At 43.5% G+C, this 11,801-nt stretch overlaps 4 protein-coding genes across 4 annotated transcripts; 2 read left to right on the forward strand and 2 right to left on the reverse strand.

Annotated features, from left to right (window-relative positions):
- Positions 1 to 1,818: 1,818 nt before the first annotated feature.
- On the forward strand, positions 1,819 to 3,767 carry LOC108159039 (probable peroxisomal membrane protein PEX13). Its single transcript, XM_033392368.1, has 4 exons — positions 1,819 to 2,021; positions 2,076 to 2,712; positions 2,767 to 2,996; positions 3,142 to 3,767. Exons 2-4 carry the CDS (start codon positions 2,084 to 2,086, stop codon positions 3,558 to 3,560), a joined length of 1,278 nt encoding a protein of 425 aa, XP_033248259.1. The 5' UTR covers positions 1,819 to 2,021; positions 2,076 to 2,083; the 3' UTR covers positions 3,561 to 3,767.
- A 146-nt stretch (positions 3,768 to 3,913) lies between these two features.
- Positions 3,914 to 9,600, reverse strand: LOC108159037 (transcription factor Dp). The gene is made up of 10 exons (XM_017291961.2): positions 8,799 to 9,600; positions 6,499 to 6,659; positions 6,364 to 6,430; positions 6,235 to 6,299; positions 6,109 to 6,167; positions 5,709 to 6,036; positions 5,403 to 5,638; positions 5,245 to 5,327; positions 5,090 to 5,173; positions 3,914 to 5,027 (listed from the first exon to the last, which is right to left on the reverse strand). Exons 1-10 carry the CDS (start codon positions 8,881 to 8,883, stop codon positions 4,855 to 4,857), a joined length of 1,341 nt encoding a protein of 446 aa, XP_017147450.1. The 5' UTR covers positions 8,884 to 9,600; the 3' UTR covers positions 3,914 to 4,854.
- A 122-nt stretch (positions 9,601 to 9,722) lies between these two features.
- Positions 9,723 to 11,245, forward strand: LOC108159040 (F-box/SPRY domain-containing protein 1). The gene is made up of 3 exons (XM_017291963.2): positions 9,723 to 10,273; positions 10,338 to 10,702; positions 10,777 to 11,245. The coding sequence occupies exons 1-3, from the start codon at positions 9,966 to 9,968 to the stop codon at positions 10,869 to 10,871; spliced, it is 768 nt and encodes a 255-aa protein (XP_017147452.1). The 5' UTR covers positions 9,723 to 9,965; the 3' UTR covers positions 10,872 to 11,245.
- On the reverse strand, positions 11,232 to 11,741 carry LOC117185752 (COP9 signalosome complex subunit 9 homolog). Its single transcript, XM_033392370.1, has 2 exons — positions 11,547 to 11,741; positions 11,232 to 11,464 (listed from the first exon to the last, which is right to left on the reverse strand). The coding sequence occupies exons 1-2, from the start codon at positions 11,622 to 11,624 to the stop codon at positions 11,318 to 11,320; spliced, it is 225 nt and encodes a 74-aa protein (XP_033248261.1). The 5' UTR covers positions 11,625 to 11,741; the 3' UTR covers positions 11,232 to 11,317.
- Positions 11,742 to 11,801: the final 60 nt, after the last annotated feature.

Here is an 11,801-nt window from a genome sequence, read left to right on the forward strand (position 1 = left end):
AAAAACCGAACTTAGCCCACTTAAGCCCCCTCTATTTAAATAGTTCAACTACTTGAGGTAAATGACGGAAAATATTAACGATTGTAAATTCTCCTTGTAGATTCAAGCCTTCTTTCCTGCGCAAAAAACTAGTCAATTTTCATTATTTTCGGTAGAAAATTGAAATACCCCCTTGGCTTATAATAGGTTAATCGTTCTCCGTCAAGGATTGGAAACCATATTGTTTCGTCGAATATTAATAGCTAGATAGGACATTTAGCCATGCCGATTAATCAATTTTTTCTTAACTGGCTTATTTTATATACTGGTTTTTATTGGATCTTGTTGAAAAAAAGGTTTTAGCGAAATAGGTCAAACAAAAAAAGGTTTTAACGGGTCAAACAAAACGAAAGAGGATAGTCGTTTATATTGCTCAATTTAGAGATTCCGTTGAATAATTCTGGCTAACTAAAACCCTTAGTTCTGCCAACATAATTTTAGGCCATTGGTGAAATAATTTTCTACAAGATTGTCTTGTTTTTAGTCCTTGCTTTTATTGTATTTTGACTAAAACAAGATTTAAACAAAATAGTTCAACAAAAAAACAGTCGCAATGTTGCTGGTATTTTAAGACATGTTGCGTGTAGGCCGTAGTATAGGCCTTTGTATACCCTATTTCATTCATTTTATATGAAGATCTTCTTTGAGCCAAACAAATCAGTGACATCATACTGGTCGTCATCATCAAACAGAGTTTTTTCTAACTAATCTCTCTGAGAGTTTGTTCGGCTGCATCGATGTCTTGACAAATATATCATCTTAATCCAGATCATCGTCATCAAATAGGGAGGATTTAAATTTTTGTTCTGGTGGCTTTGGCTTTGGCGAAAAGGAGCTTAGGATGTCATCTTCCGGTTCTTCGGTTTCGCAGGCTTTTTGGGAGGAGGCAATCTTGATCTCCTGCGAGATGAGCATGGAAACAAGGGATGGGATTACACATTTGTCCCCATATTCGTTGCATACTTGCTCTTTCCATCGATTCGCTAGCCATGGGCATAGTAGATCATATCGGACTGTTGGTCCAGGGACAGCGCCGTGACTCCTTCCAGCTTGTACGACAGCCGCAAACTGCCATCGACTGAATGATGCCCGGATAATGGCCTGATGGCTGACAACATCTGTCCAGAAGAACAGACGCCATGCATGCACGGCAATGTTGCGAGGATTCTGCGAGTTCGCCCAGGAAGCTAAAAGAGGCAACGTTTTAGAATAGGAGAGAGAGCTTCAGTCTGTCGTAGCGGGAGGGATGCAGGGCACGTCCTTGTCGACATCTGCGTGATTGGCCAAGGCTCCACCGAAACTAGGCATCACATTGACTGCTTCGCTGGCTTTAGGATGATGGTGTTGCCGGTAACCCAGTTTCAGCGATGGTCTGCTCTGTGGTCGGATGAATGGTTTGAAATGTTTTGCCCGATTTGCTCTTGTGCCACTTACTTTTTGATGAACAGTCCGTGTAGAACACCTTCAGGTTGGTCTATTAACTGAGGCAGGGCGGAGTAGTCGGCCACAGCTGCGGTAAAGGGCGCCGCTGGGCTTTAAAACGGCCGTCCACGGAAAATCTAATATAAACATTACTTTGTTTTGTTCGTCAATTGAGAAGGCAGTGCTTCGATAAGTCGCGACAGCTGATCGCTGGTGGTGGGAGTTTCTCAATATCGAAATAATAATCGAATCCAAAGTATCGATGCCGATAACAACTTCTCTGTTGCCAGATGGTTGGAAAAGGATCACATCTGGCAGCGCCAGACTATCGATAACATTAAGTATCGAAACTGTTGGACATATTTATTATTAAAAAAAATTTCACCAATTAAATTTCTGCCCCTGTTTGCAGTCGTCGTGTACGAAAACAGAAGTGAGCTAATTGGCAAAACAATAGCAGCCCCACCCGCACACACCACATCACTCTACCACATAGTTGAATACGACAAGGCGGAGATAAAAGTACAACAGTACCTCCCCCCGCTCGCTACTCATTTGGGGTAAAGTTCACAAAGCCCATTGCCAACGGCGGAGCTACATACGACAGTTTTTAGCTATCGCCATGGCCGACAACAATAATCTTCGCAACGCTGTGATCAACGAGGCGCCTTTAGTGCCGCCGACGAGTATTGTTGGACCCGGATTTTCCAGTGGGCCTCCGCCAGATGCAGTGCTGCGCACTCCCTTCGCCGGTAATGTGCGTGCTCTACCAAACCTCGCCCCACCACTTCCACTGTCGCCGTTTCAACAGACGCAATATGGATATGGCGGAGCATATGGAAACAATAGCTACGCTGGTGGCTATGGCGGCTACAACACGGGAGGAGGATTCGGAGGAGGATATGGAGGAATGGGCCAATTTGGTAGCGGTTGGGGAGCTCCGTACAGGTCGTATTGCGGTGACTTTGGCGGAGGCTACAACAGATTTGGCGGTATGGGGGGCATTGATCCGGAACAGCGATTCATCCAGATGGCCGAGGCAAGCTCGCGTCCAGCGTTCCAGAGTATAGAGTCCTTAGTATCGGCCATTGGGAACATTGCCTCCATGCTGGACTCGACATTCTTTGCGTTAACGAGCTCATTTCGGGCCATTCTCGGCGTGGCAGCGAACTTTGGACGTCTGCGCAGCGTTTTTGCGCAGTTCTGGACGACATTTACCATCTTCCGAGGGCTGAAATGGATCTACAGAAAGTGAGTAGCAATCGGAAAGAGATTTAACACTGGCTTTACTGAACGTACTTGTAGGATTCTTTTCTGGCTGCGATTATCGAATTTGGATCCTTCTTCGGAGGCCTTCAAGAAGGCCTTTGCTGAAGCTCTCAACGAAAACCATAGTCAGGTCGGAGGGGGACCACAGCCTCCGCGAAAAAGAAATTCGCCCTGGCCGGTATTAGCCTTCATAAGCTTTATATTCACGGCTCCCTATCTGATCATGAAGCTGTTGGGCTCGGTAACGAACACGGCCCAGGAGGAAGGTACATAAACCTTATGCACATTGCACACTTGCTTTATCTAATCGCGAGCACTTTGCTCTCGCCATGTGCTATTAATCTGGCCGATAAGCCGTGAGAAATGTGATAAGCCCCGGGTATAATTCTTGTATGTTTTTGTTTCTCGCAGCCCGCAATCCATCCAAGTGGGTCGCACCGATTCACACCCAGGCTGTGTACGATTTCGCCGCTCGGAATCAGAGTGAACTCTCGCTGAGTGCCGGCCAGTCGCTCCAGGTGGCCCCCCGCGAGATCCAACAGACTGTCAATCTGCTCAATACCGGCTGGGCCTTGGCCACAACAAATGGCCAGACTTCAGGCATCATTCCCATTAGCTATGTGAAATCACCGCAGCAACTACGCCAGGATCAGGAACAAGTTAAACCCACCCAGCCGAGACCTGAGCTGATGAATCTTTCTACAGATGCTTTTCCCGCACCGCCGTTGGATCAACAAATGAACTACGACTTCAACCTGGCGGCCCAGCAACAGGCACCCCTTGGGCCGCCCTCAACTGCAACAGCGGCATTTGAAGAGGGTTTCGCTTGAATTACCCCAGCCAGTGGCCCCCCCGTGCACAGTCCTAAAACATAGCTTTAGTTTAAGTATGTATCTTCGGTTGACCTGTTGTATTTTAAGATAGCTTCCGCCTTTTGTAAGTATATTTCCATTTAAGATTTTTGAATTTGTATGTAAGACTGTTCTGCTCTGCGATCCGATCCCAATGAACTAAAGTAAACTACAACAACAAACCGAGTTCCATGACTCATTTCCATCGCCAAATGTGGTGGCTTTCAGCCCAGTTCAGCCTCCTCTAGTCACGCAGTTCTAGTTAGAAACTCGTTCCTCGGGTTTGCTGAGAGGGTATGCAAAATAAGGTGAAGAAAAATGCATAGGTTTTCTTTGTTTATATCATATTTTACAATATGCAATCCGCTTTATTAATTCGTTTGTTTGTCAGTTATTCCCATTGCAGCAATATGCAATTCAATCCAATCATTAATTATTCCGATTTATTACACAGCTACATGCACTCGACACTTATATTTAAACGCATTCTATTTGACTTGTCTACTAATTTGTATTTGTATTTGTATGCTTCTCTGTATTCACTTGAAGATTATATAAATTCTGAAAATTTATATTTCGCTCGTATTATTGCTAAATTGGTAGGTTGATTATTTGCATTCATTCCATCTCCGTTTCTTTGTTAAATTAAATGTTTTGGGGCTGAGAAATTGTCAAAGACCTTCCACTTTTGAGGATGATTGAATAAAACATATTACATATGTATGTATTGGATGCCCTGCCATTCTTGTCTTCTAATCGTACAAATAATTCCAGTTCGTTTTGGTTGTGTTTAAAAATTTGGGTGTATTGTATTATCCAGAGAAATTTACCCATAACATTATCGCTTTCGCTTTAGTATTACCCATTAAAGGAGGAGGGGCGGCAAAGGGGAGACGACTCGTAACAACTAAGAAACAATATTTGCTTATAATATAGACAAATTACTTTTTAAAAACTCATTCAGCTTAAACATAAATCTTTAAAGATCCAAGGGAAAATGGGTATGCGACACCATTCACTTATGATTTTCCCCCATGTTGTTTAGACGATAATTATAGCAATATTGTATAACTTAATAAAGTCTCATTGAAATTTAAAAAAAAAAACCAACTGTGGGTGGGATGGTGGTAGGGTGATAGGGGAGCCGACAAGTTTAACCGTGTGGGGGACGTGGCAAACCTAGCAAAGCATTGATAAACGTAAAACTAAATGAATCTTCTGCATCCCCGTCCGCATCGGCCATTGCATGTGCAATGTGAGCGGCATCGTCAGCTCAATCTATGTCATCCTCCAGCTCGTCATCGTCCAGCTCCAGCTTGAGACCGTCACCAATGGTGCGCTGTGTTGTGTTTTGTGACAAGCTTTGAGAATCATTGTACACTGTGAATTCGGTATCCTCGTCGTCGGAATCGTACATGGTTTCTCCAGTTTTTCCGGCTCCATAAGCTAGAAAACGGAATGGTATTGTAGATATTTTTATTGATATTTTTATCCGATATGAAACTTACCTTCTACATATTTGGCTAGATTTGGTGGGACCCAATTCTTCACGCGCTCAATGTTTTCGGGCGTGCACTTACCCTTATCCAAGCCTAGAATGGTTGAAAAAATCAATTAGTTTACTGAAAACTGTGGAGGAGGATTCGGCTCGGAGATTACATACCCAAACAGAAGCCCATACGCTTGAGGACTTCAATGTCATCGTGCATTTCAAATGTCTTGTCGAACTTGAATATGTATTCGGACCTACATAGTACGGACAGGGCAATGAATAGTGAATAAGTGGTAGAATTTGGGGGAACTAAGAGATGTTGGACTCACTTGTCGTTGGTCACGCTGCAGTTGATCTTGGTCGATTTGTGCGTGTTAACTATGATGAACGGCAGCTGACAGGATGCATTGGCTGAGGGCACCACGCCCTGGCTCTCATTATGCTTGTTTCGCTCGACTAGGCCTTTGAATGCTACATGCTGCATAATCATTTCGCGCAGCATATCATTTTTCTGTTTGATACGCTCCCGCCGGAGACTATTCTCCTCTTCCAACGCCAGAAATTGCTAGGGAATTGATAGGGACACATAGCATTAGCCGACATAGTCGCAGGACTTTAAGATTGTACGGTCTTACCTCCGCTGAGTTGGCGGGCAGTCCTATCCAGCGTATTTCCTTCTTATCCTTGGATATAACATTGATTGCCATCAGTACGTTGAGCGCATCGTAGACACGACGTCGGATATTCTTTTGATCACAGTTACTGTCGTATGCATTGTTTTTCATTTCTTCGCTGACGAGGTCGTCGGCCACTTCATTGTATGTGGTTTTGCCCTTCTCCTCAACCTTCTCGCACACCTTCATCGAGAAGTGGCGCAGACCCTTGCCGGCCTTGTCCGGCTTGCGTTTCTTTTGTGCTGTCGAGGATGAGGCGGAAGTTGAGTGGTTGCTCTGTATGGCATGGCTGTTAGAATCAAAAGAACGATCAGCTTAGTTCCTGTTTTTTTTTTTGGACTTGCATCAGCTGGAAACTTACAGTCTTGACTTAATTTTAATGGGATTATTTGGCGTAAACCTCTCAAAGCGTTCCTTTATCTGTTTATGCAAAAAACACATTCGGTTAATGCCGCATTGAGGTGGAGTAGAGTACCGCGCTACTTACCCCGTCGTACATGCCGCCGCCCCCGCTGGCGCTCTTCTGTGCCGACCCAGTTGTGTATGAAGTATCTGTGTTTGTTCAATGGATATCGAATGAGAACCGATCGAAAGGTTATGTGTGTTTGTGGCTTACTTTCTGTTTTTGGAATGACCGTACCGTTGTCCTGCAATCGAATGAACTGTCCCTGATTTGTGGAGCCCTGTGAGGGTTGTGAAATGTGAGTTAAGCAACGATACGATACCCTCCGATCCGAAGTAGACGCCTTACCATCTGACTGAACGCGCCCATGCGTCCAACGGTGCCAATGCCACTGCCATTGCCACTGACACTGTTGCGCGCGGAAGAGCTGGTGGCATACACTACGGAAGATTTTCCACTATGCATTTCGGATTTCACTTGTGCCGGCTTCCGCATTGTGGCTATTTGTCCTAGAAGAAGATAAATGCAGTTTCAGATTGGATTCTCTCTGAAGAACTACTAAGAATTTGACAACACGATTGTGTCAATATCCCCAACACGCACACACACATCAAATTACACTGGCATGTGTGTATTCGACTATTGTCGGTGTGCAGCCCTCGCTGTGAGGCAAATGTAGTGAACACAACAAGCGCGCGCAACTGAAAACGACTGCAACAACAGTAAAATATAACGAAGGTACATATTTCTGAATCAGAACTTTAAGGGTGCATACAACACACACACACACACACATAAGTATTGCTATGTATAGTAAAGAAGAGGATGAAGCAACAACCCGAAAACAGATCACTTAGGGTTGTTGAAAATACATATACTGAAGTTTTTCTGGTAAATACATTACATATGTATGTAGGTATATTAACGGAACCGCCAAGTTTAAACCAAAATTCTGTTGTTTTTTTTTTTAATTTTTTAAAAATTATTTTTTTTTGTCTCAAACGCGACCACCAAAAAGGTGGTCATGATTTGTACATACAATTGTGCAAGGTATAACTGAGAAGAGGTGGAGTTCTAAATATCATTAATATCGATATTTTTATGAACTACTTTTTAAGTCACAGTTTGGTCTAAAAGAAACATTAATTTGAAAGTGATCTGCACAAAGACCTTATCCCAAAAGATAAATATTGCTCTGATAAAAAAGGTACCAAATGCTATGGAAAAATAGACCATAACTAGAATCAAAAACATATGGGGCCAGATTAGTTGTATGCATCCCTGGCTTACATCTTTGTCTTTGTAACCGGCTTTTCTAAGCAACTCAAGTTTTTTACGTTAGCTTCTTTCGGTATGATAATTATTCACCTGTCGCCCAATATTTGCATAACCATAACAACAGAGCGAGTGGTCAAGGGAGAGACCAAATGATGGCCTTCGCTCTCAAATCAAACTCCTAGAACAAGCAAAACCGCAAAGGGTCTTCGAATACTAAAAATAGCTACAAACTCTCTCTCTCTCACACGTATGCAACCTACCTTCAAATGACGCACACAGTGGCTTAACTACAGGCATACACGCCTTGGGCCGGCCAGCGGGGCGGACTGGGGATCGGCAACTTTTAAGTTCTAAAAACGTTTGTACTGTATTGAGATAATATTCTGGCAGACTAACACACAAAAATTTCAAAATTAAATAGGATTCACTGTAATTAGTTGTGGGACCGTGGTTCGATGCAAGCATCAAACACTTACACGTGTATACCAGTCGCTACACATGTTTGATGTTTGCCCGTTTTAGGGGTTTAGCTTTTTTACCTACGAGATTGTGTGTTTGTGTGTGTGGCATTGTTGTTCTTGTCTCTAGCCTTGTTCGCCCGCGCTCTCTCTCTCTCTCTCTCTCTCTCTCATTCCCACTCCGGTCTTTTTGCGACTGTGTGACACATTGCAGAATGTCACGCAGTTTTTATAATTTTTCTTTTGCTAATGTTATTCAAAATCATTATTTATAACTAAAAATAAAAATATTGCAGGTTTTTGATGCAAAACTTTCGTACTGAATGTAGCATAAACAGCGCTTCCACGACCGCCAGCGCTGGGCTGCATATCAGCTGTTGGCTAGTACGATAAAATAAAAGTGTGAGAATAATATGTCCATGTATGTATGTGTGACGGAGCGCGCCAACTGGGCGATAGTTGAACGGTAGGTGGGGGCGGAGAGAACATACCGATTTCAGTACTTCGAAAGTAGCTCTCTCTGCCTCTTTACCATTACTTTACTTTATTTTGTTCATCCTGTTGTGCAAGCTATTGTTTTTCAGTTGTCCTCTGCTTGTTTCTCGTGCACTAAAAACGTATCAAACGATGAATATTGTCAGCAAAAGAAACCCGAAAAAGAAAAGATGGCGTTTTACGCTCCCCATGCAACTTTGTAGTATCGTATCGCGCCCGCCTCCATATGTGCGTGTGCACGAGTGTGTGGGTATCACTTTGCCTCTGCCTCTGATAATACACACACACACACAACCAAATAGAATGCTCATTAATCAAGGCAGCCCGAAGTCCTTCCCGGTAAGATAGAAAACATCAAGGCTCTTCAATTGCCTTGGAGGTATTCCGCTTTAAAGAGAGATGGAGATGCCCACTTACCATGCTCATCTTGAAAGAAGAAGTTTACTTCATCCGTTTTAGCTGCACCGCTCGCTGCTGCTGCTGCTGAAGAGTTATGCGCCATCTTAGGAGTAACTTGGCTGTTATTGTTATAGTGGGACACACTCCTTTCATAGAAACCCAACCAGGTAGGCAGGTGCAATAGTGTCGACGTTGCCGCTATCACCGGTGCCGAACCCCGCACAGATAGCCGACTGTTGCCTCTCGCCCACTACTCCTCACCACAGTACTCTTCTGGCTGTCACCTCCTAGAGGGCCGCCAAAAAAAGAAGTCTTGAATAGCAAAAAGCACGTAGCCGCAACGTGTGTATGGGTTGCCTAGTGTGAGTGCTGTATTCGTAGTTTGTGTGTATTTTTCACTGCACTGCACTATTGAAACACGTGTGTTAATCCCCTCTTTGCCTACACTTTTATGCGCTTAGGGATCGGTATTAATGGGTACAAAATTGGTTGTAGCTCGAGTCAAAATGGCGAGCGCGAGCGCATTTTTGTTCACTTCCAGCACAAGAGCATTTTTTCTTGTCACACACACACAGCGGCGGCCGCAAAATTGCTTTGGTGCCTGTTTTCGATGGCGATTTTCGCAGACTAAACGCACTTCGATTTTCACAAACAATATCGCAAAAGATTCCCCGAAATCGACTCTTTCGTGTGGTGTGTTTACTTTCAAACAATTTGTATTTTTTAACGGAGCACGATATGCACAAAATTTCCACCAAGTCGTTGCTTTTTCGTTTTCATGTGGGAAAGGCAGATCAGGCCAGTGTGCGGGTGCGAATGAAATGGCAGACAGTGCGCGCCAATTTACGCATCAATCGAGCTCAGTGTTGGAAGCAGCTGGTTTCCAAAATCGACTTGCAGCACTCGCCGCAAAATGTAAACAATGCTCCCACTGCATTCCGCGACTAGGTATTTTTCGCTCATGTCTTATACGGTCCCACCTCGAGTCAAATAATAAATTAAGCAGAAATTTGATGATAAAAAAAAATGATTAAGCTAGCTTACAATAATAAACCGAGAAGAACAACTGAAAAGATATAACAAGTCCGAGTCACAGGAGCTATATACTATACTTGCGGAAAACGCCAAGCGAGTAGTGGATAGGACAGCGAGGACACTACACTATCGACTCCAGACAACAACAAAATGGTCGATCGTGTGGCAGCTCTGTGCAATTATAATGTCTTGGAGGTTGTATTTTCGTACCTGGACCTCAATGACTTAGGCCGCTGTTCGCAAGTCTGCAAAAGTTGGTTCCACTTCCTAAACGACGAGAACAGCGACGTCTGGCGGTTTCACTGTCTGAACAAGCTGCCAAAGGAAGTCACCAAGTCGGAATTGCTGTCTCCAGTCCCCACCTACAAGACAAAGCTGCGAGCGTTCTTTCATTCGTGGAATCCCAGCGATTGCTCGCGAAATGTGTATATTAAGCCGAATGGATTCACCCTGCATCGGTAAGACAGTTTGGTAGTAGGCTCAAACGAAAATATAGCAGACTCCATGTTCTTTCGTTGCTAGGAACCCTGTGGCTCAGAGCACAGACGCTGCAAGGGCCAAAATCGGCTTTCGACACGGACGCCATGCCTGGGAAGTCATCTGGGAGGGTCCACTCGGAACGGTAGCCGTAATTGGGATATCTACAAAGGAGGCGGCCCTTCAATGTCACGGCTATGTGGCCCTATTGGGGTCCGATGATCAGAGCTGGGGCTGGAACCTGGTCGAGAACCATCTATTGCACAACGGCGACATGCAGGGAGGTTATCCATTGTTGAACAATGCACCCAAATATCAGGTGGGCGAGCGGATTCGCGTCATATTGGACTGTGATGATTATACTTTATCGTTTGAAAAGAACTACGAGTTTCTGGGCGTGGCCTTTCGAGGTGAGCTTATCATTTGGTGATTCTTTAATGATTTTAGATGCTCATTGCCAACTATTTACCGCATTTGGTTTCAGGTTTGCCCGATAAAAAGCTTTTTCCCACAGTATCTGCTGTCTATGGCAACACTGAGGTGTCTATGGTCTATTGTGGCACCCCCTTAGACGGTTAGCTATGCCATAAGCAGATGCAGCCTTAATTGCGTACAATTTGTTTAACAAATTCCCTGGATCCATACAGATTTATCCTTAATGTGTACATGTAATCTCGATGTCAATGTCTTTAATCATTCCGCATGCGACTCAGTTTGATATCTTAAATATAGTTTCTAGGTTCTTTTTTGTACAAAAATTAAGCATTTTGTTGAGTTTATACCACGCCACGCCAAAGTTCAAATCCACCACCGCACTATCCTCGAACGGCAATATTTAGGTTAGTTATACGAACCAAATGAATATATTATAGCAGCCAACCAATTCAGCATTGTTTGTACATCCTTATCCAAGACATTTGCCCAAATAAAACAGAATAATGAACTAAACGAAATTAACTCAACATATGTATTCCTTTGCTTATAGTAATTGTCCCCTTTTGGGCGACTTACGTACAAAGTTTAATCTACTGTTTGGGATTGTCGCCAGTTTGCTTGACTTTGGCCCAATTGTCATCGTCAAACAGATCATCGAAATTATTGTAAAAATCAGCATGCACATGTTTATCATTGGTGGGAAGATGATCCATCATCATGCCAGTAGCGCCGCCCGACTATAAATGCCATGGTAGTATAATTAATTGTTTTTCATATTTTTTGTTAGGACTTTCCCCACCCTGCTGACTTCAAACTCACCTCGTCCATTTCCATATAGCCGGGGCCCTCTGAAAACATCTCATCGGCAGCTAGTGAAGGCTTCATATTCAGATCCATTGTTAGCTGGTTTTTGTTGTGTTAAATTTAAGGAATTCTTTAATTAATTCTTTTGTTTATACCAAAATCTTTTGTGAAAATTCTCAGCGTTGCCCATTGGGGCTACAAAACCATCGATGACGCTATCGATATATTTCGAAAAATATTGATAGTTGAAAGTTAACAGCTGAGCAAAAA

This window comes from Drosophila miranda, chromosome 3 (genome assembly GCF_003369915.1).
Source record: "Drosophila miranda strain MSH22 chromosome 3, D.miranda_PacBio2.1, whole genome shotgun sequence".
Lineage (NCBI taxonomy): Eukaryota > Metazoa > Arthropoda > Insecta > Diptera > Drosophilidae > Drosophila > Drosophila miranda.

Coding starts and splice junctions, on each gene's coding strand:
- LOC108159039 (XM_033392368.1), top strand. CDS start 2,084: ATGGCCGACAACAATAATCTTCGCAACGCTGTGATCAACGAGGCGCCT. Junction 2,713..2,766: donor CTGAAATGGATCTACAGAAA/GTGAGTAGCAAT, acceptor ACGTACTTGTAG/GATTCTTTTCTGGCTGCGAT. Junction 2,997..3,141: donor GAACACGGCCCAGGAGGAAG/GTACATAAACCT, acceptor TGTTTCTCGCAG/CCCGCAATCCATCCAAGTGG.
- LOC108159037 (XM_017291961.2), bottom strand. CDS start 8,883: ATGGCGCATAACTCTTCAGCAGCAGCAGCAGCGAGCGGTGCAGCTAAA. Junction 5,328..5,402: donor TGCAGCGTGACCAACGACAA/GTGAGTCCAACA, acceptor CGTACTATGTAG/GTCCGAATACATATTCAAGT. Junction 5,028..5,089: donor TCTAGCCAAATATGTAGAAG/GTAAGTTTCATA, acceptor TCCGTTTTCTAG/CTTATGGAGCCGGAAAAACT.
- LOC108159040 (XM_017291963.2), top strand. CDS start 9,966: ATGGTCGATCGTGTGGCAGCTCTGTGCAATTATAATGTCTTGGAGGTT. Junction 10,274..10,337: donor AATGGATTCACCCTGCATCG/GTAAGACAGTTT, acceptor TTTCGTTGCTAG/GAACCCTGTGGCTCAGAGCA. Junction 10,703..10,776: donor TCTGGGCGTGGCCTTTCGAG/GTGAGCTTATCA, acceptor ATTTGGTTTCAG/GTTTGCCCGATAAAAAGCTT.
- LOC117185752 (XM_033392370.1), bottom strand. CDS start 11,624: ATGGATCTGAATATGAAGCCTTCACTAGCTGCCGATGAGATGTTTTCA. Junction 11,465..11,546: donor GCTATATGGAAATGGACGAG/GTGAGTTTGAAG, acceptor TGGCATTTATAG/TCGGGCGGCGCTACTGGCAT.